Source organism: Medicago truncatula, chromosome 5 (genome assembly GCF_003473485.1).
Source record: "Medicago truncatula cultivar Jemalong A17 chromosome 5, MtrunA17r5.0-ANR, whole genome shotgun sequence".
Classification (NCBI taxonomy): domain Eukaryota; kingdom Viridiplantae; phylum Streptophyta; class Magnoliopsida; order Fabales; family Fabaceae; genus Medicago; species Medicago truncatula.
This window is the reverse complement of record NC_053046.1, coordinates 10,135,955-10,153,110: the sequence shown is the minus strand read 5'-3', so window position 1 is coordinate 10,153,110 and position 17,156 is coordinate 10,135,955. Positions and strand designations below refer to the sequence as shown.

Below are 17,156 nucleotides of genomic sequence, written 5' to 3'. Positions count from 1 at the left end.
TAACAATATCCCCGAAAGAAATATATGTAAAAGAAAGAAAAAACTAAAGCTTCTCTTTGCTTACTTGAATGAGTAGAAAGAAATAACTAAATATAACAAATGACAAGTTTATCCTTACTGACTAAAATTTTAATATTTAAGTAATGTATAATTGTCAAAAATAATTTAAGTTGTTCAACCAGGTGTTCACATTTTTCGTCTTTAATTATGTTATTTCATCTTAAAATTTTACGAAATAACCACTAACAAACAAGATAAAAACATTTTTATATCTTTATATGCGTTCAAACTTCAAATAGATATTCATATTTTACTTTTAGTATTTAAAAAAAATACTATTTTTAATTGCACTTTCAAGCAAATCAATCAACTCCAACCCGAATTGAATATCTTCAATTTACTTTGCTTTATTTTCAGGAAAAAACTTAGATACAATTCCTTATGTGTTTTTTGTATGGTTCTTAACTAAATTCACCACGATTTATTATATCCAAAAAAGATATATTTTTAATTAAGAACCATACAAAAAACATATAAAAAATTGTATCTAAGTTTTATCCTTAGTTTCGCACCTAAATAATTGAAAATGGAGGCAAACCGAACTGATATAAATTCAATCAATTTGAATATTATCTTTTTTGCTAAAAACAGAATTGTTACACCCCCTACCCTTTTCTGTCTACTAATGTGTTCTCCTGCTAGATACCAAATTCAAGAACTAAGCGCTCTATTTTTATTTATTTTTTGGTCAGGACTAACCGCTCTATTTAAATGGAACCTATTAACTATTTGTGCTAAATTTTGCAACCTCATAGATAAATACCCCTCTGTCTCATATTAACTTATTTTTTAGTCAAGATTTTAAATATATAGTTATTCCACTGATAAAGTATTTAAATGTGAATACGGGAGTTGCACATTATCATAAGTTATTTTTTCTTCTACGACCCAAAACACTTCCTAAAGGGACGTTATTACTCAGCTGTAGATCATTTACCACATTTGATTTTGTTTTTTAAAATGTCCATTCCCTGCACATGTCAACCTGTATTATCCTCTTAAAATAATATTCTTACCTAGACAAAAACAACAATTTCAAACATGGAAACTTCGTAGAAAACAAAACCAACACAAACCCAATTGCACCTTATTAAAATCACCTTCAAAACCTGCTTTTCCTTAAACAAAGAAAATTATCAAAAGAGCAACTAACCATTATAATAAGTATCCATAATCAACAACACCACCATTCATTTCAAACAACAATGCTTTCCATTCAGTGTCGCCGCCGGCACAAGTCCGACATGGCTTACCTCACCGCCCTCATCGGCATTCTTCTCCTCTTCCCGGCAGCAACCTCCCAAGCTCAAAACCTCAAAAAAGAAACTCACTCTTTTGGATTCTTCAACGCCACCAATGAACACTATTTTCAAACTTTATCCACCGCAACCATCCATTTCAACGCCCTTCAGGTCACCCCGGACAGCGCTGGAAGTTCAAACATCGTTCCCCTTTTCAACAACTCCGGCAGAGTCTTTTACAAAGAACCCTTTAAACTCTGGGATGGCTCTTCCTCCACCGGAAAACTTGTCTCCTTCAATACTTCATTTCTCATCAACATCTATCGCTACAACAACGGTACTCCTGGCGAAGGTATCGCTTTCATCATCGCACCTTCTCTCTCCATTCCTCTCAACAGCTCCGGTGGTTACCTAGGGTTAACAAACGCCACCACAGACGGAAACGTCAACAACCGTTTTGTCGCTGTTGAACTTGACACGGTTAAACAAGACTTTGATGATGACAAAAACCACATAGGACTTGACATAAATAGCGTCCGTTCCAACGTTAGTGTTCCTCTTGATTTGGAACTCTCTCCGATCGGAACTAGATTCCATGTTTTATGGGTTGAATACGACGGTGACCGGAAAAATCTTAGTATCTACATGGCGGAACAACCTTCACAAGATTTACCTATAGTGAAAAAACCGGCTAAACCGATTATAAGTTCTGTTCTTGATCTAAGACAAGTGGTGAGTCAAAATTCTTATTTTGGATTTTCTGCTTCAACGGGTATCACTGTTGAGTTAAACTGTGTACTTAGATGGAATATTTCAATGGAAGTGTTTGATAATAATAAAAATGAAAAAAATTTGAGTATTGGTTTAGGTGTTGGGATTCCAGTATTGGTTTTGATTTTAGCTGGTGGTGGATTTTGGTATTATTATTTATGTAAGAAGAAGAAGAGTGATGAACATGGTTCAACTTCTCAAATAATGGGTACATTGAAGAGTTTACCAGGTACACCAAGAGAGTTTAGTTTTCAAGAATTGAAGAAAGCTACAAATAATTTTGATGAAAAGCATAAACTTGGACAAGGTGGATATGGTGTTGTTTATAGAGGAACTTTACCTAAGGAGAAATTAGAAGTTGCTGTTAAGATGTTTTCTAGAGATAAGATGAAAAGTACTGATGATTTCTTGGCTGAACTTACTATTATCAATCGTCTTCGTCATAAACATCTTGTTAAGTTACAAGGTCAGTTTCATTTTTCTTTTTCTTAATTAATTTTCATTAAATTCTCTAAGTTAGCTTAGAAGTTAATTAGATCTAATAGTAGATATGTCCAGATCATATAATTGTTTAGGAATGTTTCATACCAATGCCATTCTGTCTGTGTTACCGTTATTGTTGATTGATAATTGAATTATTGACACTTTTGACCAGCTATTATTGGTGAAGGTTGGTGGTGTATCTGGTCTTTTAAAAGAGAAAAGGCATTTCTGTGATGTTTTTTTAATCTAAAATAAAACATGCATTGTTGTGATCTAGCTAAGTACTATACCTTGATTAGCTGTACATTTGTTTTGACCTATGGTTTAGTTTTGGATTGAAAGTGACATTTGATTCTTATGACCGTATATATATGGTCAATATTAATTGCTATCCCAATAAATAATATAGAGAGCTTTTTCTGCTTTTTGTCCGTATGGTCAATGCTTAGCTTAAGCTTCATTTCATTGAACCTTCCTTCATCAATCAATCCTCAAACGCTGAAAATTTATGGAAAAAAAAGGATGAAGAAAATGGAAATTACAAGCATAATATCCTTTTCAATCTAAATTTCCAACGTAACATTGTCAACTTATTAATTAGTCAAAATAAAAAATTCATCCAAACAAAATTAATAGATTTTAGAGTAGAAAAAACTTAATTGAGTATCATCTTGTAGTTAATTAAGGCCCTAGTGGTAAACATAACCCCCCATCAGCCGGCCAGTGTTTCCACGAGTCTTTTTTTTTTTTTTTTATATATATATATATATATAGTAAGATAAGATGAAAGGCACGAGTTATTATCATCAATAATCATAATAATATATTAATTAATAACAACAACAATAATAATGCATACCAATTCAGCTTTTCGTAACTTTTAAGCATTGCCAACTAGTCTAACAAAAGAGTTCATAAATAATATATACGATGACTTTGGCTTGGTATGGTGAAGTAAAGACTAACCATGTTGTCAACTTTGAGTTGTCATCAAAGAGATAACGATGGATGTGTCCTATATATCCAAATTCGTACTTTGGTGTATAAAAATTCAATGTTCTTACTCGTATTGACTCAGTACCTAAATTCAATGTTTGAATATAAGTCGATAATTGATAATATTATTGTCATTGAATTAAATGTTCGTTTAAATACTGAGAGAGAGTTTGCCATCTATTTAAGTTCAACAAGGAACGCGAAGGAAATCCAATTTACACCAAAAAATTGTTGGTTTAAATATGTTGGTCTGAGTGAAAATTCAAACTAGTCATTTGACAAAACTATGTGCCATTTTAGTCCTTTAAGAATGACATTAGTCTCTTTTGAATGATAAAACTATTGCATTAAATTAAGGACTAACATGTCTTCATTTTATCATTCTCATGATTGATTATGACTTTTTCTCAGGATTGAAATGGTACACTTGGTTTTTATCAGAAACTAATTTGGAAATAATATGCAGGATGGTGCCACAAAAATGGAGTATTGCTCTTAGTATACGACTACATGCCTAACGGAAGCTTAGACAACCACATATTTTGCGAGGAAGGAACAAGCACAACCCCACTAAGTTGGAATCTAAGGTATAAAATCCTCTCAGGAGTCGCTTCTGCATTGAATTACCTACACAACGAGTACGATCAAACTGTAGTCCACAGAGACCTGAAAGCAAGCAACATAATGCTAGACGTTGATTTCAATGCACGTTTAGGTGATTTCGGCTTAGCACGTGCACTAGAGAATGAAAAAACATCGTATGCAGAATTAGAAGGAGTACAAGGTACAATGGGATACATAGCACCGGAATGTTTCCACACAGGAAAAGCTTCAAGAGAATCAGATGTATATGGACTTGGTGCTGTGTTTCTTGAAACAGTTTGTGGTCAAAGACCTTGGACTAAAATTGAAGGGTACCAATTTTTGGTTGATTGGGTTTGGTATTTACATCGTGAAGGAAGGATTTTAGAAGCAGTTGATCAAAGTGTTGGGAATGAGTATGATGTTGAAGAGGTAGAGAGGGTATTGAAATTGGGATTGGCTTGTTCTCATCCTATTGCTAGTGAAAGACCAAATTTGCAAATGATTGTTCAGATTTTATCTGGGTCTGTTAATGTGCCTCATGTTCCACCTTTTAAACCTTCTTTTATGTGGCCAGCTGTGGATTTAGCTAGTCTTGCAAGTACTGATTTTACAACAACAAATACTAGTGAGTACACACCAATCAATACTAGTAACTCACAATCTTCTATGCATGTTGGATTCTCAGATAACAGTTCTTTGGTCTAAGACTGAGACTAATCTTTTTTTTTTTTTTTTTTTTTTGTATTTTCTGTGTGTATGTTGAGAAACAGGAAGAAAATTTGTTCAGACTTTTCATTTTTATTTTACTTTTATATTTTTATTTCACTTGATTTTTAACTGTAGATTCTTTTTTCTTCTACTTTTTTTAATTGGAAAGGAATGGAATCAGTGTGCATCAATGTATAGATTAGGAGGGAAACGAAAGAATGTGGCTTACAAAATAAACCAGCTTTTAGTTCCATTGAGATTGATTCAAACATTCACAAAATTGTGTCTCGTGATAAATAAATATCATAAAGAGAACGGCTTTATTTACTCAGCCTTGCAGTTATGTGGCTATGTTTCTTATTTCTCTAGAAAAGAATCTTATGAGGATGATTGAATTTTGTGATTGAGTCACACTCACACAAGAGCATAACTTACTCAACATACCTGCTAATTGATTTATTAACATAATAGACTCTGAACTGTAGAAATCAAAAAAATATTAAGAGCCGACAACTAAGTTATTGGCCTGAAAATATATATATTTTTGCTGATAAAAAATTTGGGGTGAGGGAATGATGTCTTAGTCCTTAGTTAAAGGCTAGAAAAACCTTCGAGCTCAAAGAGCAATTACAAATCCTTCAAATAACACAACTCATAATGAAAACAATTATTGTAATTTTTATTATTTTCCAAAATGCAAAACAAGTATTTATTTCAAACAATTGGTTTTTTCATTGTTAAACGTAGGCATGACAACAAAATCCATACCCGTGGTTATCCGCCCGAACCAAATCCAATTTGACGGGTTTTCCCCGTTTTGACTGGGTTTGGGTATGGGTATGGGTTTTCCCCGATCTCAAAACACGGGTATGGGACGGGTATATAGGTACCCACCCCGAACCCATACCCAAACCCGTCCCAAATGTAAAAAATTATTTTTTGTATTGTCATGTTAATAAAAACTACCATTGATATTTAAAAGATCAACTAAATCATTTTGTCTAACAAATGTGAAAGTGAGCTTATTGTTGGATAACGTATTACAACATTGGTCTTGGGGATGCAAAAAAAACTTCTATTTTTTATTAAAAAAATATTCAATGCGGGGACGAGGATGAGGCGGGGATACCCAAACCCGTCGGAGACGGGGATGAGATTCAATTTCTCATCCCTGTTGGATATATAGGTAGAGTAACGGGTAAGTATATGAGAATCGGGTATGAAAACGGGGAGGTAAAACTCGTCCCCACCCCGCCCCATTGTCATGCCTAGTTAAACGTAGGGTATACAATTGCTTTTGTATCTAAAATTAATTTTAATTTAAAGTTAAAATTTATAGTCTTTGACTTTAAAATTATTGAATTTACTTATTAAAGTAAATGTATTTATACATTTTCAGATAGACTGAATCATAGAATCCTTCACCTTTGATGTTTGTCTGAAAAGTAAGGAAAAATTAAAAGAAAAAAAGTAAAACAAAACAGCATTTCTGAAATGAATCCTTCACCTTTGATTTTTGTCTTCACTTCTCTTTTTCTCCCTCTCCAACTTTTAACCTTTTTAAGATTAAAAAAAAAAAAACAAAAAGCCATAACAGTTTAACTATGAACGAATCACATGTTACCAATTACCGGTAACCGATATAAGCAAAACAAAAGGAACAATCAATTCCCTTTTCCTTCACATGAACCCTAATTTTCTTTCTTTTTCACCTTCGAACAAGATTTCATCTCCGTTATCTTCTTCACCTTTTCAAATTGCCAACACCTCAATTACTTTCTCAAGGTTTGTATTTCTATTCCCCTCCTCTTTCATCCAATTATTCCTCTCAATTTCACCCCCAATTTAAGAGTTTCAATTTTTTTGTATCCAGAAGGATTTTTTAATTTCGTTTTGGTTAAAGTTTTTGCTTTTTCAATTGGGTAGTTCTGTATTTGCAGCTTTTAGATGGTATATATTTTCGTGATTAGAGGGGTTGTTGGGTAGGTTAATTTAATTGAATAGCCTTCAATCAAACATAGGGTGCTAGTGCTGGTGCTGCTTGTATGAAATTCAATCAGAAAGTTTTTTTTTTTTTGAACTGAAATTTTTAGCTTTAGGTCATGTTTGGATAAACAGCTTATATTGCAAGTTATAGCATAACTGATTATGAATAAGCTATTTCTATATCACAAGATAAGATAAAGTTGAATTCCTTTCTTATAAACTATTAAGTTATTTTCATAAGTTACCATGGAGAGCTTATGAAAATAAGCTGAAAACACCTTATCAACATGTCATAAGTTGTTTACATAAGTTCTCTCAGACAATGTCACAAGTGCTCATGTCAGTAGATAAGCTTAAATAAGCCAATTTAAAGAGACCCTTGGTTTATAACAGTGTTGTCAAATAGAGGCTATTGTGGCGGTATAGTGCTGTAGTGTAGTGTAGCAGAATTTGAACAAACCACTATTTGCTGCAATCCGCAATTGAGAGCACTGATATATAATGCTAAAAATCAATTTTGACTTCAATATTTACATTTTTATTTTTACTTTCACTAACTTCATTTTTGTGTTTGTGTGTGTGCTGTTAACTTCTTATTTTTTTATTTTTTTGGTCTGCAGTGACTATTAGTGAGAAATGCAAGATCCAAGGATTCCTTTGTCAGAGGAGATATTGAGTATTAAACCAAAGAAGAAGAAAAACTCAACCCAGAAGGCATCTCTACTTCAACTGCAAGGAAATATTGTCAAGGGAGGGGGACAGGCTCCTCTTCCATTGAAATCAGGACACAAAAATTCCAAAAGACACTTGATGACTGAAGTCTCGCCACCTTTTCAGAGACCAGAAGGTTCCAATTCAGATTCGTTGCCCGACTCCTCTGCGGGTGGAAATGAATACCGTCAATTGAGGCGGAAGTATTTGCAATTGGAGGACGATGGTTTTGTATTAGGAAAAGAGCTAAAAGAGGCTGAAGATCAGGTAAAGACCCTTGAAGAGGAGAAGATTGCATTGTTGGATCAACTTGTTGTAATGGAAGGCCTTGTTGATCCCTTGGAGATTCACTCATAGTGTTTGCAATTATCTATAACTTCATCTTCTGATTGTGACACCTACATGTTGTTATATATGTAATGCCTATATAGAAGTTTGATGGATAAAAATCATCTGTAGAGATTTTACAAGTTAAATTCTAAAGTTCACTGATGTCTAAAATGGAGTTCAAACTTCATATACATTACTAGTTTTGTCGTAGTTGATGTAGATTGTTCATATTTCTTGTTCATCATCTGGATTCCTATATGATTTACTATGAATTGTGATGTACTGTTTTAGAAATCAGCAACATGCTGTCATTGGACAATGAACTTGGGGCTCAGCTAGAGAGCAAAGATTACTCTGGAAAATGGCTCTTGAGTAAGAGGGTGTCGCAATGTTACTCATGAATGTTGTTGCATTTTTTGTTGTTTCTGATATGTATAGAATTTTACTATTTTACCATATTTGATCATCCTGCAGCTATTTAATTCAGGTGTGCCCCACTATAGTTTCAAGATCTTGTATTTTTACTGGAACTAGGCATATCTGCCGAACCCACTTAGTGGGATAAGGCTTGGTTGTTGTTGTAGAACTAGGCATATCTGCAGGTACTTGCTGGCTGTCCAATAATCAGTTCCTGAATTTCTGATTTCATCATGATTGCCTTTAGAAGTGTTTTAGTAACATGCTATCAATGGTGTAAAATAAAGTCCTTAACATTCATTCAGACTAATTGAAAGAGATGGGGAATGTAGGATCAGAATATGGAATATGAAAACCCCTTATAAATAGCATGTAAGGAGTGGTGATTAACGTATTGAAAGAGATGGGGAATGTAGGATCAGAATATGGAATATGTTAGCTAATTAGCTATAAAGTAGTATTTTGACAAGCAAAATGTGTTCATATGCTTTTTATTTTTAAATAATTTTTTTTCCACAACTATATATTTCTGAGTAAAATCTTATAATAATGACCAAACATCCCACCCAGCTCCCAGACACATGTAGTATACAAAGTATTACTACCGACTAACCTAAAATTCTACATAACAAACTTTGTGTTTGACAGATTCTACATAACAAACTTCTCTACTGTAACAAATAGTGACAAAGTAAGTTGAAGGTGTCGAGATATCATTTCTTCAAATTCTGTGTTTGGTATTCCTTGCTTTTCCAAACATGTAGCTGTAACTTAAGTTTGGCAGTGATCATCTAGATTCATCAGAACTTCAGTATAACTGTTTGTTCTTATAGTGACCATGGGGATCTCACAGCTTCTAAGCAAATATGTACATATTTACAAGTGTTGTTATCTGACCAACCCAAGGCTTGCTGTTGCAACCTTGACAACTAAAGGACTGGTGACCTGTGACATTCTGCTCCTCCATGTTAAGAACCCAAATCCATATCCCTTTAAGGGAGCGATTACTTTGAAATTCACAGTAAACTTGATTTTCTGTCCTGTTCTTGTGAACACTAACCGGTTTGGCACAACTGTAACATTAACTCCATCTGGAGACAGCACTTCAGCTTCATATACACTTCTTGCTTTTCCAACATTAGTCACAACCCGCGTTGCTGAAAAGCTGTCTTCAAGATTGGGAACTGTAATAGATGGATAGTTGAGATCAGATGGTGATTTGAATGCTCCATCACATGTGCTGTTGTCTCTTGTAACGAGATGGAGTGACTTCACATCATAACCAATTGAACACAGGAATGCAACAAAATCTTCCGACTGTGAATCATATACAAGACCAGGATCCAGAGCTCCTGCAGGATTCACAAACCCTGATCCATAATCAAATGCATCAGCCCTTCTTCTATCAGGATCCGCTCTAATTGGTTCGTTTTTCTTATCCACAATCGTTGCTGCATATTGAATTATATGATTAGTTCCTTTAGATTAAATCTAATCTATTAGGGAGCTTTACTTGGATGTCTGATTGTGAAGAATCTCAAATAAACCACAATGAGTAATACAAGTTCTAGATAATGTGTAATACCAGTAGTCATGATGGCAGATTTGATAGCAGATGGAGACCATGAAGGATGTACAGCTTTGATTAAGGCTGCAATGCCAGTTACATGAGGACAAGACATAGAAGTTCCTGATAGAATATTGAACTTCATGTTTCCGGCTGCTGCTGGAGACCATGCTGCTAGGATGTTTAACCCGGGAGCTAAAACATCAGGCTACATAGCAGTATAAGAAAAAATCTTCAAGGGTTAAGTTGAGAAACAATAAGGCATTTTATGAACTCAATGGCATATATATAAATAGGAGTATAACCTTCAAAATTTCTGGGGTTAAGGAATTGGGGCCTTTGGAAGAAAATGCTGCTGCGCGGGGTGCAGGCTGAACTCCTACTACAGTCTTTGCCCCGGAAATCCTTGACATAGGCACGCTATTCACCATTGTATAATACATGGTTAGAGAATGGAAGTAGATGATATCAAAATGTGTCTATTATATCAAATATAAAACAGCAAACCTTGTGCTATTGATATAGGATAGAATCTGTTCTCCTGTTTTACTTCGAACAATAGCTGAAGGTATCACGAACGGGATTGCAACACCTTGATCTGTTTCGTCAATAAGTATCATCCCAACTCCACCTGCCTCTTTAACTACCTTACTTTTTTCCAATTTTGACGCCATTGAACCCTCGTCGTGTCTACACACCAAAATTTTCCCTTTTGTTTTGGTCTTGTTTAGTGAGCTATCCAAACAGTAACTGCAGAAATATAGAAAAGAGGACAAGATTTAACTTATGAGCCGTCTGTTTGCATTGATATTTAGGCAACTCTAGCTTTTAAGTACCTTGTGCTTCACCTGGATTGATAAGGAGTAAAATATCCTGCAAAGGCTTCAGATGCAGGCATTGTTCTTCTAGAGGCATTCATTTCCACTAGACTGAGACTCTCACCCTAATGCAGTTATAGAGAGGACTAATTAGTAGTGCAGAAAACATGCCAAGTTAAAAAAACATAGAATTCAGTTTTACCGCGATGTTGATGCCATTTCCTAACATGATATCAGACGTGAAATCCCTATCTGTTGAGCCAGCAGCAACAGTAATAATCCATGGTGCAAGGTTAGTTGCAGAGCCAACGGTTCCTTCATTTCCAGCTGATGCTACTACAAGTACTCCGTGTCTAGCAGCATGGAAAGACCCAACAGATATGGCATCATTGAAATAGTCACCTTGAGGAGATTCAGGACCAAGAGATAAAGATATAATGTGAACACCATCTCTTATGGCATCATCAAAGGCAGCTAACAAGTCCACATCATAGCAACCTGAATCCCAACAAGTTTTGTAAACAGAAATCCTAGCCATTGGTGCACCTCCCCTAGCATTTCCTGCTGCTAACCCATTATAATTCATGTTTGAGACGTATCGTCCTGCTGCTGTGGAAGCTGTATGGCTCCCATGACCAGAGCTGTCTCTTGCAGATCTGAAAGAGACTTTTTTGTCTGACCCTTCTTCTGTTTCATATCCACTCATATAGTATCTTGCTCCTATCACTTTCCTATAATATACTATCAATGATTAACCAATGAAGACGGTCCAACTTGAACCTAATAATGCATATGAAGTCAAAAATAATTAAAAAGATGATGAGCATGTGATTCAATCAAAAACCTGTTGCAAGATGAAGCATTGAATGCTTCTCCTATTTGACAATGGCCTTTCCATCCACGTGGCACTGGTGGCATGTCAGTGTCTCTAAAACTTGGGGATTCTGGCCAGATTCCTGTATGAATAGTGTGATAAATGGTTATGACTTATGATTAAAACCTGTTAATATTCCCATTTATTAGCAAAATCCAAGTAAAATATAGTTATTGCCTTAACTATTTCCAATTGGTCACATTTAAGCTTGAAGTTATCACACTGGAAAATATAGTTATGAAATGATGTTCATAAAAGTAAAAGGATAAAAAAAGTGTGTAAATCCATGTGAAAACCGACTAATAAATGTTTTCACGAGACTTCTAAGAAAAGGTGCATGTTGTACGTGAGAATGAAGGTATAGTTACATAGAAGTTATCAAAAAGGCATCACCATACTCTAAGAATACGACACCTGTATCAATGAAACCAACAATAACATTTGCTTGGTTTTTGTTTGAGTATCCCATATTCTCCATGGTTTCATCATCCAAAAGTCCCATAAAGTCCCATGAATGAGTAGTATACAACTTTCTTTTAGAATTGGGGAACACAGAAACTACTCCCGGCATTTCTGGTCACATTCAAACCAAATAAATAAGTAAACAACAAAAATTATAGGATACTTTAAGCATTGAAGCTTTAAGGAAGAGGAAAATGTCACTGACTTGAAATTTGGTAAGCTTGTTCATTGGTCAACTTTGCTGCAAAGCCTTTGAAACCATGTTTGTAGCTGTAAATATGTGAAGCCTGTGCTTGTTCAACACTGTTAAAAAATAAGGAAAAATCACATACCTGAAATTACATAGAAAAAGGGATATTCCAAATGAATACAAGAATTAATTTCTTACCTTCCACTATGAACATCTGCTAGCATTTGATGATTATGCTTCAGAATATCATCTGAGTCTTGATCACTACCTTTGCTTCCCATGTACACTACATAAACCTGTCAGTTCCATCCAATTCAGATTCCATAATTTGCACTTAAAGACAAACAAAAGAAAATAATACAATACTTTATGAAAACCATATACCTTAGTAGAGAAGCCAAAGCCAGAATTTGCAACAAGTACTGCAAGAAGCAGATTAAAGATATGGTATCTTAAAGAAGACATTGTTCAAAAGAGAAAAGAAGAACAAGGTTCTATAAATAAAAAAATAAAAAGAATCAAAAAAGAAAGATGATGATTAATTAGAAGTTAGAAGCAGAATCTTGGTTGCAGTTGTAACATTAGCATGTGATTATGTGTCATGTATAACGTTAGTTTCTTGTGTTGTCTTAATTGAATGAGATTATTTATATATAACAACAAAAAGAATGGCAAAACGTGGAGTAGTGGGAGTAAAGGAAAGTAGTAGTGGGAAAAAGATTTAGATGAAAACAAAGAGAGAAGGAGTGTTGCTTTTGGTACAAGCAAAAGGAACCGCAAAGCGCCATATTTCTATTAAACCGTTATATATATCTTTAAAGCAATGTAAAATATCAAACACTCAACCATGTTATAACCGTCCCTATATTTTCATTGCATGATTCATTCATTATTTTCAGTGATGTTATCTTGTTCAGTGTTTCAAAAACCCAACAGGACGGTTCAATCGGTTGTACCTTAAACTGACGGTTTGGTTATTTAGCGGTTCAATCCCAGTTTCGTTCGGGTTCAAGCAATTTAAGGCAGTTGAACCATGAACCATGAACCATGATTCAGAAGTTTTGCTTGTTTGATGTCTTATCCGATTTTTAAAACATTGATGTAATTAATAATTAATAATGAGTGGTTTATACTGAATTTGTGAGTTTGTTTGGTTGCTGTGACTTCAATCAATAGTAGTATATGTCTCCATCTTAAGGGGATTGGACAAGATTAATTAATCAAATAGTACTTGTCTTGCAATTATTGACTTCTACCACCCTGATGATGTGTTTATAAAGTTTTAGATATCATACATGTGATGTGATCAGCAAACAAATATATCATTGTTCAAACGATTAGAAAGATTCCACTGCCTTTCTCATCATTGACTGTGAAATAGTATATGATTTTTTTTTTTATTTACTGTTCGAAAATTGTTGGCAAGTAACAAAATTTTTATGTACTTCAAGTTTTAAAAAGGGGTTCAATATATGTCCGAACCTTAGAAACTAGCATAACAATTAACTTCTAACATTTGCCTTTAAATAAATAACCACCACATGGTGTATGTAATTGATCCGAAGTGTATCTCAAGTGACGGTAGGAAGCATACGGTAGAAAAAGACGGTAGAGTTTCATATGAGTGGGTGATGCATGCACTTGTCAACATTCAAGTTAGTATTTGATTGAGTAGAGTGAGAGACTTATTATAATAGAGATTTCATATGAATTAGGATAAAACTTGTTAAAGCCGTTGAAAGATTTTCAACACAATTAATGGATCATCGTGTGATGTTGATTACGAAGTGATTGATTGCTGGAAAGGTATGTTAGTATTGGTTGGTGGTGCAACGCTCAAGCATATGTACCTTCTAGGTAGTTTATTTTGTGTTAGGCCTCAACTTAATCGAGTTCGTTAACATTTTTTTCCATTCCATGTGTATCTTTATACAAAGAGATTGAGATCCTCTCTATTTAATAAACATTTTCATTTTAAGAGATAAACATAAGACAAATTTTATGGTACACCTAATATTTTAAGTGTACCGGTACACCAAACATTAAAATAATAATTAAACTGATTGTTTTTTGAAGGAAAAATAATTATTTTCTATCATTGACAATTATAATAATTAAATCTTATTTACCAAAAGCGTCGATGAAATAAAATTTACTTTTTTTGAATTTTTATTGCTCATAATGAAGAATATTGATTATTTTTTATGAGAAAATGTTAAAAATTTAATATAATTCATATAAACAATGAAATGATGTTTTTTTTCCTCATGAGATGGTGTTTTCTAAAATATAAATAATGACAAATAACAACTTATTTCATAAAATGATCATTAATTTATAAATTTATGAAGCAGAATATCAGTACACCTCAATTTATGAGGTGTACCATAGAAACTCCCTAAACATAATAATATAATATATTATTGTGTTCATATCTCTTCAAATACAAGTGTTATTTAAATAGACAAGATTCTAACCCTAAGCAAGATATTTAAACCACTAAGAAAGGACCTTTTCTATTGAAAATTCACAATTTGATGTGGGAAATTTCATGGTTGAATATGTACCATCTTAGGGGATTCTCTCCAGAGAGTCCAATGAGATCCTCTCCGTTCAATTTTTTTAATTGCAAGCATTTATAATTATTAAAAGGGTAATTAAAGGTTCAGATTTTCACTGCGGAGCATCAGTGAATTGTCGCTGGAGAGGATCCAAGTCCCTACCTAAGATTCTAAACACGATCCAATTCCAAACCAACAAATGTCTTTGGATCTTGTTAGAATATGTTGACCATTACGAAAAGCAATTGGGCATAATATATACGTCGAAATTCAACCAATGTTTTTATATGTAGTTTTCTATCTCTTGTATTTTCCTTTTCACAGTTCCTATCTTGCATCTCACGTAATCATATAGATTCACGCTTATCATATACTGTCTTTTTCTCTAAACAATAATTAAGGTTGAAAGGATTAATAAAAGATCCTTATACTTCACTCATATAGTCCTGAGTATGTCAGCACAACGTTTAATAATTTATAGTAAGATACAAATTAATCAATTGACTTGTGAGATTATTAAATTCGTGAAGAATTGTTGTTAATTTTAAATTTTATTGAATTATATTAAAAGATGGATTTATTGTGGTATTTTTTTGTAAGAGGTAAAAGTTTTACCAAAAATTTTAAAAAAAAAATTGAGGGAGAGTTTTTGTGTCAACAATCGTGGCCGCTCAAATTCAAGAAAGTAGTCTCCAAGTACAAACAACAATAATAACTTTATGAGTTTGATCTAATGGTAAAAATATGTCTTAGACTATGAATTTTTAGATCTGAGCTATGTTAGTACCTTTAAAGTGATGTAAATATAAATTTATTTTTAAGTGATCGTTGAGCCTAAAATCCTCCTTGTCATGAACTGAATTTATTTTTAAGTGATCGTTGAACCTAAAATCCTCCTTATCATAAACTGGATATCATCTCCACCTTAAATATCTTCTATTAAAAAATATAGGTATCTTAGCATTAAATGAAGTGCTATTGTAAGGATATAGAAAAAATGACGAAAATCAAATGTATGAAATTTTGTTATGTCATATCAGAAGAAATCATTTTCTTAAGATAGATAAATAGACAAGCCGCATTAACTCAATCAACTTTGTTGTATAAAAGTAAGAGTATACCTATTTTGAGCTTGCAAGTTAGTGAGAACCCCTCCCATCATCTAAAATAATACTACATTCTCTCACTCTACATATAGGTCCCTTTTAAAAAAATAACAGAAATTTTTCTCAAAAAATAAATAACAGAATTAAAAAAATTGAAAGTGGTAATAAATTTGTTTGTAATAACTATTGTTTTTACAATTTTATCATTTAAGAGGGAGGGTTGGCGCATGTTTTTCAGCATAGTATTTAAAGTTGATTGAAGAAAAAAGATATAAAATAAATAATGGTATGATGGTAAAGAATTAATTAATGTATTTGGAAATACCAAAAGAATCTTATAAAAAGAGACAAAAAAATTCAAATGGATCTTATAATTTGGGACGGAGGTTATAGTTTCTGGCAGTGATAAGTATAGGATAAGATGAATCTACCAACAGCAGATGTTGAGTTTAGTCGAAGATGTTAAACTTTTATAATGCGGCAAACCAAAGTTTTAATTTCAATCAAGATAAATATTTACATTTATTTGTCAAGATGTTTTCTCCGCTAATGGTAATCGTACTCAAGCGCTATACACGAATCTCCCTTCAACAGTTGTAAATTACATCAATAATACTCATATCCAGTTTAACGCCCCCATTGAAGATGCTTTAATCTGGGCTCAAAATAAAAATGGCACCTACAGTAAAAAAGTGGATACGCCTGGCTGCTCTCCCTCACGGAGACAGGAGCCAATTCCAATACTCACTTTTCTTGGTCTTGGATATGGAGGTTGCAGGTTCTGGAAAAATATAAATTTCTCGTATGGTTTACTTGTCACAATGCTTCTCCTACCTTATCTTTGCTTCATCATAGGAACATAGCTCTCTCGCCCACCTATACTCGATGTTAAGATCATGATGAAACTTTCCTTCAATGTGTTCGTGATTGTCAGTTTTCTAGTAACATTTGGCAAAAAAATTGGATTCTCACGTAACGACTTTTCCTCTGCCACTTATGTGTATGGTTGGATCAAATTTGACACTCTAGACTCTCGTTCCACTATCTTTCTTGCTGGTCTTTGGTGGGTTTGGAGGCATCGAAACCTAGTGTGCCTTAATTATGAAACATGGTCTCTGACTCGTCTTTGCAACAACTTCCATAGTTCAACAGGAAATGCAATCAGTTTGGGCTTCGAAAGAGACGGTAGTGCAGCTCATTCAGACCTCCTAATTAAATGGAACAACAGTAATCACTTTGGTTCCATTCTCAACGTTATGGTGGTGTCCTCCGCAATAGTGCATGTTTTTA

The 17,156-nt window shown here is 33.7% G+C and overlaps 3 protein-coding genes across 4 annotated transcripts; 2 read left to right on the top strand and 1 right to left on the bottom strand.

The window, feature by feature from the left end:
* The first annotated feature begins 1,013 nt into the window (after positions 1 to 1,013).
* LOC11416527 (probable L-type lectin-domain containing receptor kinase S.5) lies at positions 1,014 to 4,978 on the top strand. The gene is made up of 2 exons (XM_003612391.4): positions 1,014 to 2,538; positions 4,018 to 4,978. Exons 1-2 carry the CDS (start codon positions 1,266 to 1,268, stop codon positions 4,839 to 4,841), a joined length of 2,097 nt encoding a protein of 698 aa, XP_003612439.2. The 5' UTR covers positions 1,014 to 1,265; the 3' UTR covers positions 4,842 to 4,978.
* A 1,443-nt stretch (positions 4,979 to 6,421) lies between these two features.
* On the top strand, positions 6,422 to 8,327 carry LOC25494569 (uncharacterized). Its single transcript, XM_013598157.3, has 2 exons — positions 6,422 to 6,629; positions 7,451 to 8,327. Exon 2 carries the CDS (start codon positions 7,467 to 7,469, stop codon positions 7,896 to 7,898), a length of 432 nt encoding a protein of 143 aa, XP_013453611.1. The 5' UTR covers positions 6,422 to 6,629; positions 7,451 to 7,466; the 3' UTR covers positions 7,899 to 8,327.
* Positions 8,328 to 8,763: 436 nt separating this feature from the next.
* LOC11407853 (subtilisin-like serine-protease S) lies at positions 8,764 to 13,267 on the bottom strand. 2 transcript variants are annotated; one of them, XM_013598156.3, is made up of 12 exons: positions 13,156 to 13,267; positions 12,584 to 12,621; positions 12,398 to 12,495; positions 12,215 to 12,312; positions 11,962 to 12,120; positions 11,518 to 11,629; positions 10,876 to 11,404; positions 10,704 to 10,798; positions 10,363 to 10,605; positions 10,161 to 10,275; positions 9,874 to 10,063; positions 8,764 to 9,739 (listed from the first exon to the last, which is right to left on the bottom strand). In XM_013598156.3, exons 3-12 carry the CDS (start codon positions 12,478 to 12,480, stop codon positions 9,177 to 9,179), a joined length of 2,187 nt encoding a protein of 728 aa, XP_013453610.1. In that variant the 5' UTR covers positions 12,481 to 12,495; positions 12,584 to 12,621; positions 13,156 to 13,267; the 3' UTR covers positions 8,764 to 9,176. The 2 variants fall into 2 exon arrangements, with proteins under 2 accessions (XP_013453610.1, XP_003612438.1); XM_003612390.4 differs by lacking the exon at positions 13,156 to 13,267 and having other exon boundaries at positions 12,584 to 13,131.
* Between the last annotated feature and the right edge of the window lie 3,889 nt (positions 13,268 to 17,156).

Bases quoted from the DNA above. Each gene is read 5' to 3' on its own strand.
- LOC11416527 (XM_003612391.4), top strand. From the start codon at position 1,266: ATGCTTTCCATTCAGTGTCGCCGCCGGCACAAGTCCGACATGGCTTAC. The intron at 2,539-4,017 runs GTCAGTTTCATT...AATAATATGCAG, and splicing joins ACATCTTGTTAAGTTACAAG to GATGGTGCCACAAAAATGGA.
- LOC25494569 (XM_013598157.3), top strand. From the start codon at position 7,467: ATGCAAGATCCAAGGATTCCTTTGTCAGAGGAGATATTGAGTATTAAA.
- LOC11407853 (XM_003612390.4), bottom strand. From the start codon at position 12,664: ATGTCTTCTTTAAGATACCATATCTTTAATCTGCTTCTTGCAGTACTT. The intron at 12,496-12,583 runs GTATATGGTTTT...TGGAACTGACAG, and splicing joins GCTTTGGCTTCTCTACTAAG to GTTTATGTAGTGTACATGGG. The intron at 12,313-12,397 runs GTAAGAAATTAA...ATTTTTTAACAG, and splicing joins GCAGATGTTCATAGTGGAAG to TGTTGAACAAGCACAGGCTT.